General features: G+C 33.1%; 1 protein-coding gene across 1 annotated transcript in view; it reads left to right on the forward strand.

Annotated features, from left to right (window-relative positions):
- The window catches only part of LOC106472938 (glycerol-3-phosphate dehydrogenase, mitochondrial-like), a 51,468-nt gene that overhangs the window by 25,281 nt on the left and 10,102 nt on the right, over positions 1–16,085 (forward strand). The window contains exons 8-12 of the mRNA XM_022401472.1: positions 1,322–1,456; positions 4,971–5,149; positions 8,955–9,086; positions 9,649–9,807; positions 14,886–15,074. Of these exons, the coding sequence (XP_022257180.1) occupies positions 1,322–1,456; positions 4,971–5,149; positions 8,955–9,086; positions 9,649–9,807; positions 14,886–15,074 (794 nt within the window). The remainder of the gene's footprint in view (positions 1–1,321; positions 1,457–4,970; positions 5,150–8,954; positions 9,087–9,648; positions 9,808–14,885; positions 15,075–16,085) is intronic.

The raw sequence follows: 16,085 nt of genomic DNA on the forward strand, positions 1-16,085 counted from the left end.
TTGTAATACAAGATAATTAGTGTGCGTACCATTTTCATTTATATAGTGCTTTATGAACACAAATTAGTTAGCATAAATCAGTTAAATGATGAAAAATTAGGTGTCTATTTACTTGTAACCATTCAGTATACAGATACACGCATTCAAGAGATTTAACTGGTAATAAAACAGAAAAGGTACCTATAGTTTTAGATTATAGATGGAGCCACAGAACAATTTTGTTGTCAAAAGTAAACAGACAATACAAATCTGGAATTTGTATTGTTCTTTTTTAAATACGTAAGTGCACTAAACACAAGAAAATGACTTGAAGCTAAAATGATAAATAACTCGCAATGTTAAACGGAGTACACAATTAAAAACACTCTTAATTAAGTCCAGTCTATGGCCTCCAAAAAGTTGATGGCATGACTTGGTGGTTAGGGTGCTTGACTCACACTCTGAGAGTCACCGGTCAAATTCCTGTCACAGAATATACTGATCTTTTTAGCTCTGGGGGTATTATAATGTTATGATCAACCCCACTACTCACTGGTAAAAAAGTAGCCCAGGAGTTGGCAGTGGACAGTGTTGACTAGCTGCCTTCCCTCTAACCTATCACTTCTAAATTAGGGACAGCTAGTGCAGATAGCCCTTGTGTAGCTTTACACATTGCACACAGTTGAAATCAATCCAAACAGAAGTGTTGACTCTACATGTCTCGACATTACAACTTGAAGCTATTGGCTTGTAGACTAATCCAGGGAAGAGTGTTTTAGTTAAATACTCAGTGCTATTGCTTTTTGTTATTTTAATTTGCAAGGCCTCGAGGAAAGTTTGAAATTATCTATGGTATTTTTTGTAATAAATAAATGTAATTTGCTTTCATATGCTCCTGCCACATATTTATTTTATTTATAATAAACTAAACCTGATTATTTCATGACTTTGAATAAAGTCCTGCATATTTATTAAAAATATGTATTAATTAGCTGCATCATATACTAAATTAATTGTTCTGATTTATATAGGAATTTTTGATATAGTTCAACAGAAGTTTTACTACACTTTTAGTTTCATGATGTAATTCTTAAATTTACTTGTTTCTAATAAACTCAGTAATTAGTAAAGTAAAAAGATACAAAATGTGTGACCTCCTACAGATGATTTTAATGAGGAACACTAGGAAAGAAAAGTTTTGAGAATCATGTTTTAAATTGTATTCAATAGTCCCTTGAGTGGATAGTTGTTCAGTGTTTGTATACTCATTGGCTTAAACAAGTGTTAACGTTTCAAGATAATTAAAATTAGGAATGAATTGTTTACGATCCACTCTTGACAGTTAGAAGAGGAGATGTACTATCAGCATGGGCAGGAATCCGACCTCTCATCCTGGATCCGAAGAAAGAAAACACAGAGTCGATTGCACGTAATCATGTGATTCATTCGAGTGATAGTGGTCTTGTAACAATTGGAGGTACGACTGTTGTAGTTTAAAGCCAGAATTTCACTTCATTTTTATTAATGTTTTATGTAACAAGCACCCATTTATTGAACACAAAAAATGAAATAAACTAAATCGTATCAAATACCATAAATCAGCTTATTAATTGATCTTTTCAATAATTGAAATAAAATTACTGCTAACTAGAATATTTAAAACAATAAAAAATATTTAATGTACGTAGTAATAACTGTAACACTTGATAAGTTTACTTTTAATACTTGCTACTTTGTAAGTGTCATAGTTATGTAGCAATGTTATTTTTGCCTATGACAGTTGCTCATCTGAGCAATAATAGCGTCCTTGACTTTCATATTGTCAACAGTAGAAGCTTTTTGTAGGCGTTCGTTTTCATTTGGTCTCTGTACAGCTAATCTAAAAGAATTCCAATAAGAAAGAACATTATAACTTAAATTTAGCTTCAATTAAATTTGAATGTTAACAGCATAGGTGTATAAAATAATATATTTCTCTAGGTTTCCTGTAAATGCTTTCTTCCAAAGCGTACTTACACTGATAGCTATTACTCCTATGCCCATCTAAGCATTGGTCTGATTTTTTCTTGCTTACTTCAGTCTTTTAAACCCCATTCAGTTGTTCTTGGCAATATTTATCTCATGACCCTATCTACCTGCACACACTATCCTGGTATGTATATAAGCACATCATTCATAAAATGTTATCACTTTTTCTCAACAAAGAGTCACTAACAGGTTCCCCAGTATTACGATCTTTTGGGGATACTTTGAATGTTATATGTGTTATCTAGTTTATTTTCATTATAATATTAATAATTAAAAACAAATTTGGGGGGGTCACTTTTGGTTGAGATTGTCAGTGATCTTATACATAGTGAGATAGAGACATATATTCTGGTCTATGGTGTTCCTCCAGGGGGCTCTGAGGCTGCAATTGAAGGTGATCCTTGACATTCTGAGGAGAACTTAGATTCACTTTTTCCTGCACTTTCTTCTAGTCTGTTGGTTTTTCAGTCCCCCTGTGGTATAGTGATGAGTTTGAGGACTCGCGGCACTGGGGTCTGGGGTTCGATTCCCTATGGTGAACTCAATGGATGGCCTAATTTTGCTTTGCTCTAACAAAACAAAGTTACCTGGCAAAATGTTGTTCCAATGAATGGTAATAAACACAGTCTCTATGTGACCTATAGAAATGAAAAGGAGGCCACTTTGGGATAAGCTGCCTTTGATTTGTTTTCATCTGTTGGTTCATCGAGAGTGGGATGTTTTGGGCCCTTTCCCCTGTGGATTTTGAGCCTGCACCTTACTTGATGGCTGAAAGGTCTGGGGGTGAATTTTTTAGTTTTCTTTCCATCCACAAATATTCTAGTTCATGCTGGAAGGTTTACTTCTCAGTTACGTATAGGTATAGATATATACCTTATCCGAAATGATTGTCATAACTTTGTGATTTAGCCTACCACCTCAAGGTGGGAGCATTTTCTGACTGTCAAATAATACATATGCTCCTAGAATTTGGGGTTCTAAGGAGGAGTTTGTAGTTAATCTGAATAGATCAATGTCCCCTTGTGGGACAGGGTAAGTCTGTAGACTTACAACTCTACAATCCAACATTTTCTTTTCTTTTCACTTCAGTTTGTTGGAAGACTCTCAGGATCACCAACTTCATTGATGATGAGCTGTATCCATTGTTAGCATGCACGTTGATTCAATTATTGGCTTCTATATTCATCCCTATTGTTGCTGAGGTCTTGATTTTCACCGGCTTCTGCAGGGAGTCATAGTTCTGCCCCTGACATCATCCCCTCGGTACATTGGTACCCAGAATAGATTCTGTCTATATCCAATGGTTTTGCTACTTGATTGGATCACCACCAGTGGCATTGGTGATTATTGCATACCTTCAAGGTCTGTTTGGGCTTGGATCCAGGAGCACTGCAGGTCCTTGAGTCAGGATTAGTCATTCAGTTCACATCTTCATCACTATTATCCACCCAATCATTAGGGCTTATGTCTCCTGCAGATCATCTGGATTTGGAACTTAGTTCTAGGGCTATCAGAGTTTGGTTGGTTTTGGGGTAGTGAGAGAGTCGTGCTAGTTCTTCCGAGGTTTTATTCCTGTCGGTTGTTGGGCCTATGAAGACAGGAGATTGGTGTCCAGTCATCAATTATTCTCGTTTATATCAATGCCTAGGTTCTCCAAGGTTCAGAAGTTACTCATTCCTCTATCTGAGTTTAAATTTGTTTACTGGGATTGTAGATGTCCAAGTTTGTTGTAGACGGCCCCTATCTGCAGATTGCCATAGTGATGGAGCCTCACCACTGTTGGTGTTTGTTGTACACAAGGATCAGGTACTGCAATTCTGGGTTTTTATCTATGTACTCGCATCGGCTTCACGTGGGCTCTGCTGTATCATACAAGTTTTTTTTCTCACCTCCATTCCATCGCACTGTGCACATACCATTCCATGAAAAATAGTAGTCAATAAGGCTACCTTAAATAGGGCAATTGTGAAAGATGCAAAAACCTTTGCTGAAGAGCCAGGTAAAAAAAAACGAGGTATGAAGTGGGTTCAACTTCCTTTCAATACACCACTGTCGATATGCATTTCATTTCCATTGATAAATGTTCATCTTGGGACTAAGCAAAAACTGAGCCAGATAATGGCAACCTTAGAAATTAAACCCTGATGCTGTGCGAAAGACTGCACAACCTCTATGTCTGAAGCTTGAGCTTCTGGATAGCCAGTTGTACCATGTTAGATCGAGATGGTGCCAGCAGTAACCAGTCAGATTCTCGTGACTACATATTCTTTGAGTTCCCAGTACTCTCTGGATTCCTCAAGTCGCTTTAGGTCCTTGGTCACAAAGGACTGTTCCATTTACCTAACACGTATATTAAGGTTACATTGTATGCTTTTTCTTAACACTTTTGTGACCTGACTTTTATATGCCATGTATCCTCTTTACCTGAAGGTTTATTTTTTGTGTCCGCTGCCCTACAAACATCACCGGTCAGAGTGATTTGCACTGTTTGTCCACAGGCTGCTTTCTCATTCTCTCTATTTCCTCAGATCGATTCTTCTTACCTTAGACAGGGAAGGGGATAAATCCTTTTCACCGATTAATCTGGTCACTAGTTTTCATATCTATGTCTGATCAGATTTTGATCATAGTCATATTCTGTGAGGGTCTTGAAGGTTTTGCAAATTATAATGAAGCAATCAGTAGGGGAAAGATGAAACAAAGAGAAAAGAATATAAATTTAGCAAGAAGATTTGTAGATTCCATTGTAATTATGGCAAATAGTGGGATTTTCTCTTTGCCAGTTTACAACACCAGTTGCAGCTGGTAGAGTGATGAGTGTCTGATGCTAGCAAATTATAAAATATTGAAACAGAAAGATATTGTTGACTATTAAAATATATATATTTACTGTCTGCTTTCGTGTATATTTCACAGTGCTATATTCTTTTACTCGTGCTGCTGTTGTTTCTTTCTATTTGTAGGTGGAAAGTGGACTACGTATCGAGTCATGGCTAAGGAGACGGTTGATGCAGCTATCAAAGCAAGCAACTTAAAACCTAAATATGATTGCCAAACTGATGGGCTGCTACTGGAAGGAGCCCATGGCTGGTCACCAACCATGTTTATACGACTTGTTCAAGATTTTGGTCTAGAAAATGAGGTAAAGCTTGGTTTTAAGTTCAGTTTTGAAGGCATCCAATGCCATTGTCGTCAGTGTATCTCTGGAAGAAATTGTTTTAGTCATTTAACAAAAAGTTATATAAATGTTGGTAATAATGAAATCTATTATATTTTTTGTTTTGCACTAAGAATTAATGAAACGGTACAAACAAAACTAAAATGTATCTATTTAATTACTTTGTATGCAGTGAATGTTGATTTCTCCAGAACGTTTATTAGGTAGTACATATGATTTTTTGGTTTAGATATTTTTCTTAAAAGTAATTGTTTTATAAATCAGGAAAGACAAATGGTTTTTTACAGGATGTATTAATAAATCGTTATATTTTTATGGGATTGTGTACTCGTTTCACAATAAAATATTCAGAAATAGGAAGTAATCCTGTGTTGTGGTAACTGCATCCCATACTTAAACATTTGTATAGAATTATGAAAAACCTAAATACTTTATAATTTTATACACAATATAATATGGGATGTATGACAAATTGATATTCACTTTTCATCACAATACTCTTTTGAAAAAGGCTCATTTTGGGCATTTTTTTCCAGTATCAGAGAACAAATAATTTCATTAATACTACTTATTTTGCCCATTTTCCACCAAATAACAACCTTAGCAACTAAGAATGTGCCTAATTTTCTAGGGGATAATTACAGTATTATATTTTCTTAAGGAAAATACCTTCAACATGGAGTTAATATTATAGAAAGTTAAAATGAAGTTTCTAGAACATTCTTAAAAATGACTAAATAAAGTAATGCTCTTTTTTTGAGGAGTGTCAACCATCAGGCAACAAAATCTTTTAATAATCTAAATTTCAGCACTAATATTGATATATATATTTATATAAATGAATAACAAAAAAGAACAAGCCAGCCAAAGCTTCCATATACATTGTTTCATAATTGTACAAATGCATTTTTTGCTGTGATTTAGAGCAAAACGGCAATGTTGAAATATTATTTCTCACAGAGCAATCTTTATTCTTGTATGAAATACATGCAATTAATTGTTGACTAATTGGTTAGTTTGCCATGTAATTTTTTTACTAAAATATATGTGGCAAAACCAAGATTTATAAGAAAATAAAATTAATAATGTTAATTTGTTGCAGAATATGATCCAATAATTGCATTTTGTATTGTGAAAGAGGACAGGAATTTTGTAAACAAGCTGTCAAAATATAGATCACTGAACTATAGAATAAAATATGCAGCATTAAAAAAAAAACATAGTTAGTTTCAAGGGCAGCAGCAAGCAGACTATTGAGAAAGGAGAGATGTACACGTGCTCTTTATTATTGTGAGATAGAGGATGAAGTAAAAAGACAGAAAAGTCATGTGGAATCAGATGTATACATATTCTTTATGATAATTAGATAGAGGATGAAGTAAAAACTCAAAAATAATTTAGAAAGGGATGGCACACATGCTCTTTATGATAATTAGATAGAGGATGAAGTAAAAACCCAAAAACATAACTTAGAAAGGGATGCACACATGCTCTTTATGATAATTAGATAGAGGATGAAGTAAAAACTCAAAAATAATTTAGAAAGGGATGCACACATGCTCTTTATGATAATTAGATAGAGGATGAAGTAAAAACCCAAAAACATAACTTAGAAAGGGATGCACACATGCTCTTTATGACAATTAGATAGAAGTTAGTAAAGAGTCAGAAAATAAACTGAACTTAGAAGGTTTCTTATTGGTTGGTCAGGTTGTAGTCATTTCCACCTAGGCAACTGCATGCTTCACTCACAAATTTCCAACTTATTTTTACATAGTTTACATCTGGTGGGGAATGCATATTAATTATATTGAATAAATTTATGTTTTTGCCTGTTACAACACTCGGTGTAAAGAACTGGGTGAAATCACCATCTTTCTGTATAAATAAATCCCATCACCAAACATGCTTACCTTTCTGCTGTGGGGACGTTAAGTGATGTCAAATTCAGTATTTAATTAGAGTAGCCCAAGAATTGCCAGTGGGTGGTATTGACTAGCTGCCTTCCCTCTAGTCTGTTACTTCTAAACTAAGAACAGCTAGTGTAGACAGCTCTTTATCCTTTAGATGCTATAATAAGATTTATCCAACTGGACATTTATATCCTCTTGGTGCCACAAGCAGATTTACCCCACAGTGTCACAAAAACGTTTCCTCATAGTTTGATAATCAGGATATTCACACATCCTTGAATTTCCTGCCGTATTACCGTGCGTGCATACATCGCCGATCAAAAGCGCAACTAGTGGATTTTGATATTGAAAAAGTTCTAAAAAGTCAAATTTAAAATTTCCTTTGTTAGTGAATAATTGAAACTTTTCGAGAACCCACCCAAAATTTAATTACACACTCAAAGGGTTAAGTAACTTTGCGTAAAATTAAACAGAAACAAACAATTCTTTGTAAAATACACAGGGAACTTCAGCAATACTTAATGGAATTAATTACAGTATTGATGGTGTTTTTGTTTAAATTTTTTGTGTGGCTCTTACGATATTAAGGAACTTGTAACTAACAAAGTTATGGTTCCACAAACTATTTGGTGCAAAAATAGTGTAAAAAAGGTGCTTTAAAAAGCTAACAGTGTCCATATAAAATCCACTGATGCTTGAAGGATTAACTGTAAACAATTATTTTCAACATAAAAGTTGTTCTTAAGACTGGTTGTTGCCTTTCAAACATGTATTGCTTTCTGACATGCTTTTGGCTATCTACAATTGGATCATTTTTCTACATTATAACAGCGGATTCAGTTCAAGTTTAGATGTAACTGATTTATCTGTAACAGTGTTTCAGCTAGCCTGAAAAAATATTAAGCTACTTACTAATTGCCATAAGTTTTTGAAAGTTAACTTCAAACATAGTTGGTTATAATTTGTCAAACAAAGCAAATTTACTCCTGCTTCGTACTCTAGCAGTTACTACACTTTACAATTACAGAGTCAAACGAGCAGGTACCATTTCCAGAAGTGTGCATTTAACTAGTTCCAGTTGTTACCACAACATGGAATGGGTTGTTACATATGCATTACTAAGCAGTATAATCACTGAACATGGCTGAACGACTTTTAGCAACTGTTCACGTATTTAAACCAGTTTGCTCACATCATAAAATAGCATTCTTAGAAATAAGTATTAAAACATTACCATTTAGAATCAGTTTTTTTAATAAGTAACTTGACAAACTTCTTCTGTAGTGGGTGAGCTAAATTTCTTCTTTTTTTCTTTTTTATTCATATGTTAGTTACAACATAGATACTACTGTAGGTGATGATAACCAGTAATACAAGGAAAGGATTACGAATACATGTCTTATCTATGACCACTAACTTGATAATTGTATAGGAAATATTTTCAGTGGATTATTTTTGGTCATGAGTCACTGTGTTTGCAGTTAGTTAAGCTACTTAAATTGCTTTGGAGTATTTGTCTATCAACAAACAGTCACAAATGTGTCTTATACCGACTTCTGCTTACATTAGATTTACTTAATTAATACACAAAGGATGTTTAAACGTCACAGTAATTAAAACTATTTCTAACCATTCCTTATGAAAATAAGCCATAGTTACGATTAAGATCAAGCTACATCAATTATATATGCATGTGTATATACTGTATTGTGTTTGCGGTTCTGTGCGATAGTTTGTTTGTGATCAGAAGTTAAGCGTGTTGAACATCAGAATACGTAATGCTGGAATACTTCACAACTAAACTGTCATTGAATTGTGTTTTATGGTACAGAAGACTAACATGCTAATTTTCTTAGGTTGCCCAGCATCTTGCTAACACGTATGGGGATCGGGCTTTCACTGTTGCTAAAATGGCAAATCTCACAGGGAAGCGTTGGCCTATAGTTGGACGAAGATTACATGAGGAATTTCCATATATTGAAGCTGAGGTAAGGGTATAAGACAGTATGATCTGTGTATTAACTTTCTGCATTTTTTGAAATTTCAGTCATAGTCAAACTTATTCCAAAGCAAAGTTATGACTTTTATTAAACTGGTTTTTGGCCTTATAGTACTAAAAGTAACTTAAATGCAGAGCCCACTTGATTAATCTCAGGCCTCCATTTCTATGTGAGCAAGCTGTCTTTTATATGCAAGTTCCATTCATCATTAGCTCTTCTTAAGATCTTAAACTTAGTTTGGGGTTGTGGGTACATTATAAGAGTGACAGTGAAATACCACTGTTTGGTCAGTTATCTCTCCTCAAGTCTAAAACCTAAAAATTAGGGATGGCTATGTACACATAGCCTTTGTGTAGCTTTGTACAGAAATTTTAAAAACCTTTCACAAAATGTAGATGGATTGTTTAAAAATAGGCCTGTGACTCACCTTGTAACACATCCTTGCCTCTACATAAATAGCATACCATTTTAAAAATTCTTTATTCCACCTCTTTGGTACATTTAAAGATAGTGCAAAATGGTGCTAACAATAACTCCTGGTTATTGACAGGTTCGATATGCTCTCAGGGAATATGCTTGTACTGCAGTGGATGTAATAGCCCGTCGACTTCGGTTGGCTTTTCTGAATGTGCAAGCAGCTGAGGAAGCACTTCCAAAAATCATTTCCATCATGGCTGAAGAACTTCAGTGGAATAAAAATGAACAAAAGGTCAGATAAAGTAATCTCAATGTCACTGTAACTCTCTCAATTTTTATTCATATCTGTTGTATTTTGATTATTATATCTATAGAGATGAGAGAAAACGATACTGTATGTAGTATTTATCATAATGAATCGTTACATAAACGGCAAATAATTGGCTTGTTATTTGGACAGTAGATGGACTTGGTGTATGATTTTCAGAAGCTTTTAATAAGCTTTTGTCAAGCTAAGTAACAGTATTCTGGGTGAATGTCAATATAAATATAATAGTACTTTCTGTTGTATGTCCATGTAATTACTTCATGGGGTGTGGATGGATCTTTACCCAAATTGGTAAGGTGGTTCATTAGGTCCATGTGGGGTAAATACAAATCTTTAGTTTGCGTTGTGAAGTTTTTATGGGTGGTTTTGCATTTTTTACCACTACTTCACCCCCTGTAGATGGATCTTCATCAAATTTGGTATGGAGGTTCATTGGGTCCGTAGGGAGATACATACAAATTTTCAGTTTTGCGTTTTACAGTTTTTAAGGGTGTTTTGTAGCACTACCTCACCTCCTTTGGATGGATCTTCACCAAATATGATATGGAGGTTCATTAAGTCCATGTTGGAGATACATATAAATTTTCGGTTTTGCATTTTCCACCACTACTTTACCCCTGTTGATGGATCTTTATCAAATTTGACATGAAGGTTTGTTGGGTCCATGGGAAGATACATAAAAATTTTCAGTTTTGCATTTTGCAGTTTTTATGGGCATTTTTATGTTTTTTACCACTACTTTGCCCCATGTTGATGGATCTTCACCAAATTTGGCATGAAGGTTTGTAGGGTCCATGCAGAGATAGATGCAAACTTGCAGTTTCACATTTTGTGTCTTGCAGTTTTATGGGCATTTTTGCGTTTTCTACAATTACATATAAGAGAAGCAACTTTTCATGTGTTAAGATAACCTTTCATTAATCATGAATTTACATATATTCTGTCCAGGGGACGGGTACTCCAGCTAGTAATAAATATAGTTTCTTTTCAATAAATGTTATTTTACCCTTTTATATTGTTTTAATATGATAAACTCCTTCAATTCAGATATAAACTTTTAGTAGAAATATTTTATTAACTCTCTCAACACGGACTCAGTCAATTTGACCGACCACGTAACCTCTTTGTACTCAGTAAGTCTTTATAGATTTAATACTTCTAACTTTCAATATAGTGTATATATATTTTGTATTATTTAATTATATTATTATTATTAATTATTTTACCTTAAGTCTTAAATAACTTCTAAAGATCCATATTTTTAGATTTTAGTTACTTTTATAATAATAAAGAATAAATATGAAAAACAAGAAATAAAGTACTTGCCCAATCTTCTTTTTTCTTGCTCTCGGGTTTTCAAAGAGAGTTAACCCTAATTTTTTATACTACAGATAGTAATGCACTTAATAATTTTTATTTAATTATATAATGCAACAAAGAATATAGACTAATAACATGCAAAAAGTAGACAAATTCACTTACCTCTCAAAATTTTCCTGGCTTTCTAACTATGCAACAAGAACCATTACAAATTTATCCAAGCTAGAGGTTAACTTTCCCATGGGAATGAATCTTGTACTGTGAGTAAAACTGATGATATTCTGTTCACAACACAATGTTATACAATACATCATTTGATAGATGAAAACCTTGACTTTCTATTGGTTATAAGTAATATGTAATGAAACGTAAGAGAGAACTATCAATGAACTGTGAAAGAAAGGATGTGGCAGGAGGGGTCTGATTTTCTATCCGATAACTCTGTAACCAAACAAAATTGAAGGCTATAAAAATTATGGTTTGTTTGAGCAATACGATTTTATAAAGAGTATTTTATGTTTAATTTTGTACTTTTTTGAGGGGGGATGGATAAATTAGGGACGATGAAATGCTAATAGAAAATGTGTCACGTGGGTCACACTAGTGGAAATTCAGAATTTTTTTAAATATTGCATTGTAGAATTAAGGACTTAAAACTTGTATACTATTCAAATATGGATTATTAGCTTAGATTTTATGTTATTCTAATTGGTATAACATAAAAAGTAGTTTAATAAAATTTTGAATCTAAGACACTAAAACCTTGTGTTATGTGCAGTAAAGGATACCCGGGAGATAGGGTTAAACCCAATACTGAATCTTAAATTTGTACATTCAGTTAGTTGTACCCTAACCTAATGGATGTGAATAAAATCGAAATTGTTTTAGATAAATCAAGAGTATCTGGTCATTGCATAGTTTAACACACGCTCAGTGCTGCTTTGAAGATTGATACCCGTGCCAGGCGTCATTGGATTTTTGTTTTGATTAGGACCATTTTAATAATATTAGTATTCTAATGCATGGTCACTCCAATAAAATGCATTTTCCTCAATGCTTTCATTGACGTACGTTATGTGTCGATGGCACTGACTAACATACCTTTGGAAGCATTTGTGCATCCAGTGCCAGTAAATGTGTTAAAGGTAGTTTTCATCTAACTTTTTTTTTTTTTTTTTTTTGTTGTTGTTGTTGTTGTTGTCTTCTTATTTATACCAGTGTTTACCTTCTGGATGTAAGTCTTATAACTTTAAATTCTCCAAAAAGTTTCAGGAAAATGTATTTTATTGTGTCCAAAAAGAATGCCTAAAATCAGATTCAGACAAATTTTCAGAAGATCACATTATGATTTTTAAAATTGGGGGTAAAATGTAACAAAATAGTAATACAGAAAATAAAAGAGATGAAACGTAAAGCTTTCATGGTTATAAAAAGGAATAATTACATATTGATCAAGAAAGCTGGAAAACTTCTTAACAAAGCCATCATTGGAGAGTAAATTGTTATATATATAGCACTAGTGTTCGGACTTGTATGTCGAGGCATATATGTGTTGTTTGTTTTTCTCATTTTGATTAGTTAAGATTTTATATGTTAATTTTGCTACTGTCTTAAATTTAAAAAAACAAATTAACTGGGCAAGGGAGAAAAGATGTCAGTGGCTGAAATGATTTACGACAAGTGACATTAACCTTCAGTATACACCTGGGGTGCTTTTTCACTCCACTGGACTTCAAACCTGTATCACTCAGCATAGGTTGAGTTGAGACATTTGAATTTAAAATTTTTTACTCAATTTTAGAAATAAAACTTAAACTTTCTACTTAACCTGAAACGAAGGATTACAATAATCTTCAAAATGACTCCTTCGTTATTCACATGTTATAGGTTATTTGGAAAGAAGAATTTGTATGCTTTTATGGCTTGACTCTTTGAAATATACCTGCAGTGTGGCTGCAAACTTCTTTTACGTATAATTATCTTGGTATTTAGTTCTACAAACTCGTGTGTCTGAGTTGACTCCAACCTTTGAGACATGTAGATGAGTCGTCTTAGATAAATTGTGAAATGGTGCTTTGTATGAACCAAGTGTAAAACAGCACTCTATGCTGTGTCACAACCATCCGTTAGAATATTCACCTAAGTACTTAAAGAGTTAGAAGTACAATACTTTTATCTGCTTAATGTCTTTTAGTTGTTTTATTTTGTTTGCCAAAATCATCACATTAATTTTCCTAAAGTGTTGGTTTTTAAAATTATTCTGATTTTTTAGATGTTTTCCTTCTGTTTGTTATCATTTTATTATTCAGCCATTAACCAACATATTTTTTGACAGATGGATAGTGTTGTAATGTTCACAGTAACATGTAGTCAAAGTGCATGAAACAGTATGTTTTTGTTACTCTGTAGTTAGTGATTACTGAAGACTTAAGAAAGAGTTTATAAAATCAGCCATAAGGTTAAAAAATGTAGACAAATTAGAACTAAGTTTTATAACCAGAATGAACCTAAAAAAAAACTGAGAACAATAAAATCAGCCATAGGAATTTGGAAAAAATAAATATGGGAAGAGACAGATGTTACTTAATTTTGGAATATTTTCTTTTGTCAGGAATTCTGTGATAAGATTTTGAAATTTTTCTCTCAGGAAAGATGGCTTATGTTTTTGTAATGTAAGTGAATTACTAAGTCACTAGCGGTAGATACTTTTTCAACTGTTAAGAAAATCCCTATGTATGTGACGTATTGCTTTACCCGTAGAGGCAGCCACATGTATAAGGTCATAGCAGTTTTGGTTGGCTGTATTTAGAGATAGAGAAAACTCTTTAAACGAAAGGATGACTTAATAATGATACTAAAATTAACTTGAGGTAGATTGTTGAACTTGCTGCAAGATTTCGTTTTTCTCTAAGTAAACAGATGAGCAAGTTTTGTGTGTGTGTGTTTGTGTTTGTATAACAATTGTTATTATTATGACCCTACTGTTTGTAGAAGCTATATGGGAGAAAAAATCTAATATTCTAACTGACTTTCAAAAAGGATTGAGTAAGTACCTGTGGTTGGTGGAGCCATATGGTAATCTTACAATAGATTCTGATCTTTAAAAGTCAATGTGGCATAATCGGGCAATACACCAGTAAATACAGTATTTTTTGAGGAGGCCAAGAAAGATCAGTGATTAGACTTGATTTTAATATGTATAAACACTGCTTGAAGTAGTTAGGATGTAAAGAAAATCTATAAAATGTTTAATACATTGTTGAAGAAAAGTTGGGTATGGCCAGGAGGTAAAAACGTTCGTGCACCTTGGTTGAGTTACAAAAGTAATGGTCAAATCCTACTACTTGTTCAGACAAGAATAGTCCAAGAGTTGGTAGTGAAACTATTGACTAATGGTCTTCCCTATCAGTTAAGAATTTGGGACAGCTATGTGCCTTTTTTGTAGCTTTGCATGAAAATTCTGAAACAAACAAACTAATATTAGGCTCAGTCTCAAGAAATCAATGAAAAAAATGTAGTTCTTTTGTGTTTTTAGATGTATAAAACTGGAAATAAAGCATCTTATAGGTTCACAATTGTGTAGGAAATGGTTTTTAGTTATTTATTTAATTGGCAACGCTTTTTTCTAACGTGATTCATAAGGTTTTATTTTTAACCCTTTATTAACTTGTTACACGGACTTTTATCAAATGTTTGCATAAAAGGTTGTTGTTGTTTTTCAGCATCAGCATGAACTGGCTCTAGAATTTCTACAGCAGGAAATGGGACAGCAAGTAAACAAAGCCTCAAGACAGATGGCTCAAATCAACTTTACCGGAGAGGAAATAAAAATGTACATTAAACAATTCCAGTCCATAGACAAAGAAAAGAAAGGTTTCATTAGTGTGAATGATCTCAGACGTACTTTGAAGGTAGGTCCCACATTTGGTTGCTTTTCTCAACATGTTTTTATACCAGTAAACATTATAGATTAGAGAACCTTGAAAACAATGAGAATTGTTTGGTCTTAAGTAACATTCTCCACTTACTTATAAGAGTATTCAGCATATAGTAAGTGATGTAAGATAACCATTGAATAAAAATGGTGCAACTAGCAACCTGATTATGAGAAAATGTAAATAAATTGTAGTTGAACACAGTACAACAGTGTCAACTAACTTAGTCAGATATGACTTGTTTAACTCTTTCAGCACGGACTAGGTCCTTGGGACTGACCTCGTAACCATTTTGTGCTTGTTATAGTTTTCATGCTATAACTTTTAAATTAGTAAGCGAATGTTAACAAAATTTGGCAGATTATCAGTAAACATTACATTGTTTTCATACTTAAAATATAAAATGTTTTTATTTAGTCTTAAGGTTTATAAGGCAATGTTTTTTTATCATGTCTTTTTTTTTTCGCATGTTGCCTATCTATCATGCAAAGTAATTTTCATTTTAAGATAAAAAATACTTTTATGCATCAGAAAATTTTCAAATTTCACATGCACATTTTTTATAATGTTCGGATAGTTATCAAACATTTATTAAGAAAAAAAAATATTTTATCTGTTATTTTCAGTAATGAATCCATATGGGTTCAGTAGATTTAATCGATCTTGTTACCACCATAAAAAATTAGGAAATATATATAAATTATGCCTCTTTCATTCTAGAATGAATACAAATTATAACATGAAAACAGAAATGTTTAAACTAAATAGCTTAAATCTCATAACATTATACATTTATATATATTTCTTATATTGACCTTTCAGTCATACCTGGCTAAAAATACAGAAGTTGCAATAACGCGACTTACATGCACTCTTATTACAGTATCGAATAACATAAAACTGATTTTTGGTCTATACAAAATAACTTACCTTAGCTGTGTTTTAGTAGACTAGTATTTTCTAAAATACAGTCACATTTCAATTATT

This window comes from Limulus polyphemus, unplaced genomic scaffold (genome assembly GCF_000517525.1).
Source record: "Limulus polyphemus unplaced genomic scaffold, Limulus_polyphemus-2.1.2 Scaffold5750, whole genome shotgun sequence".
Classification (NCBI taxonomy): Eukaryota; Metazoa; Arthropoda; class Merostomata; order Xiphosura; family Limulidae; genus Limulus; species Limulus polyphemus.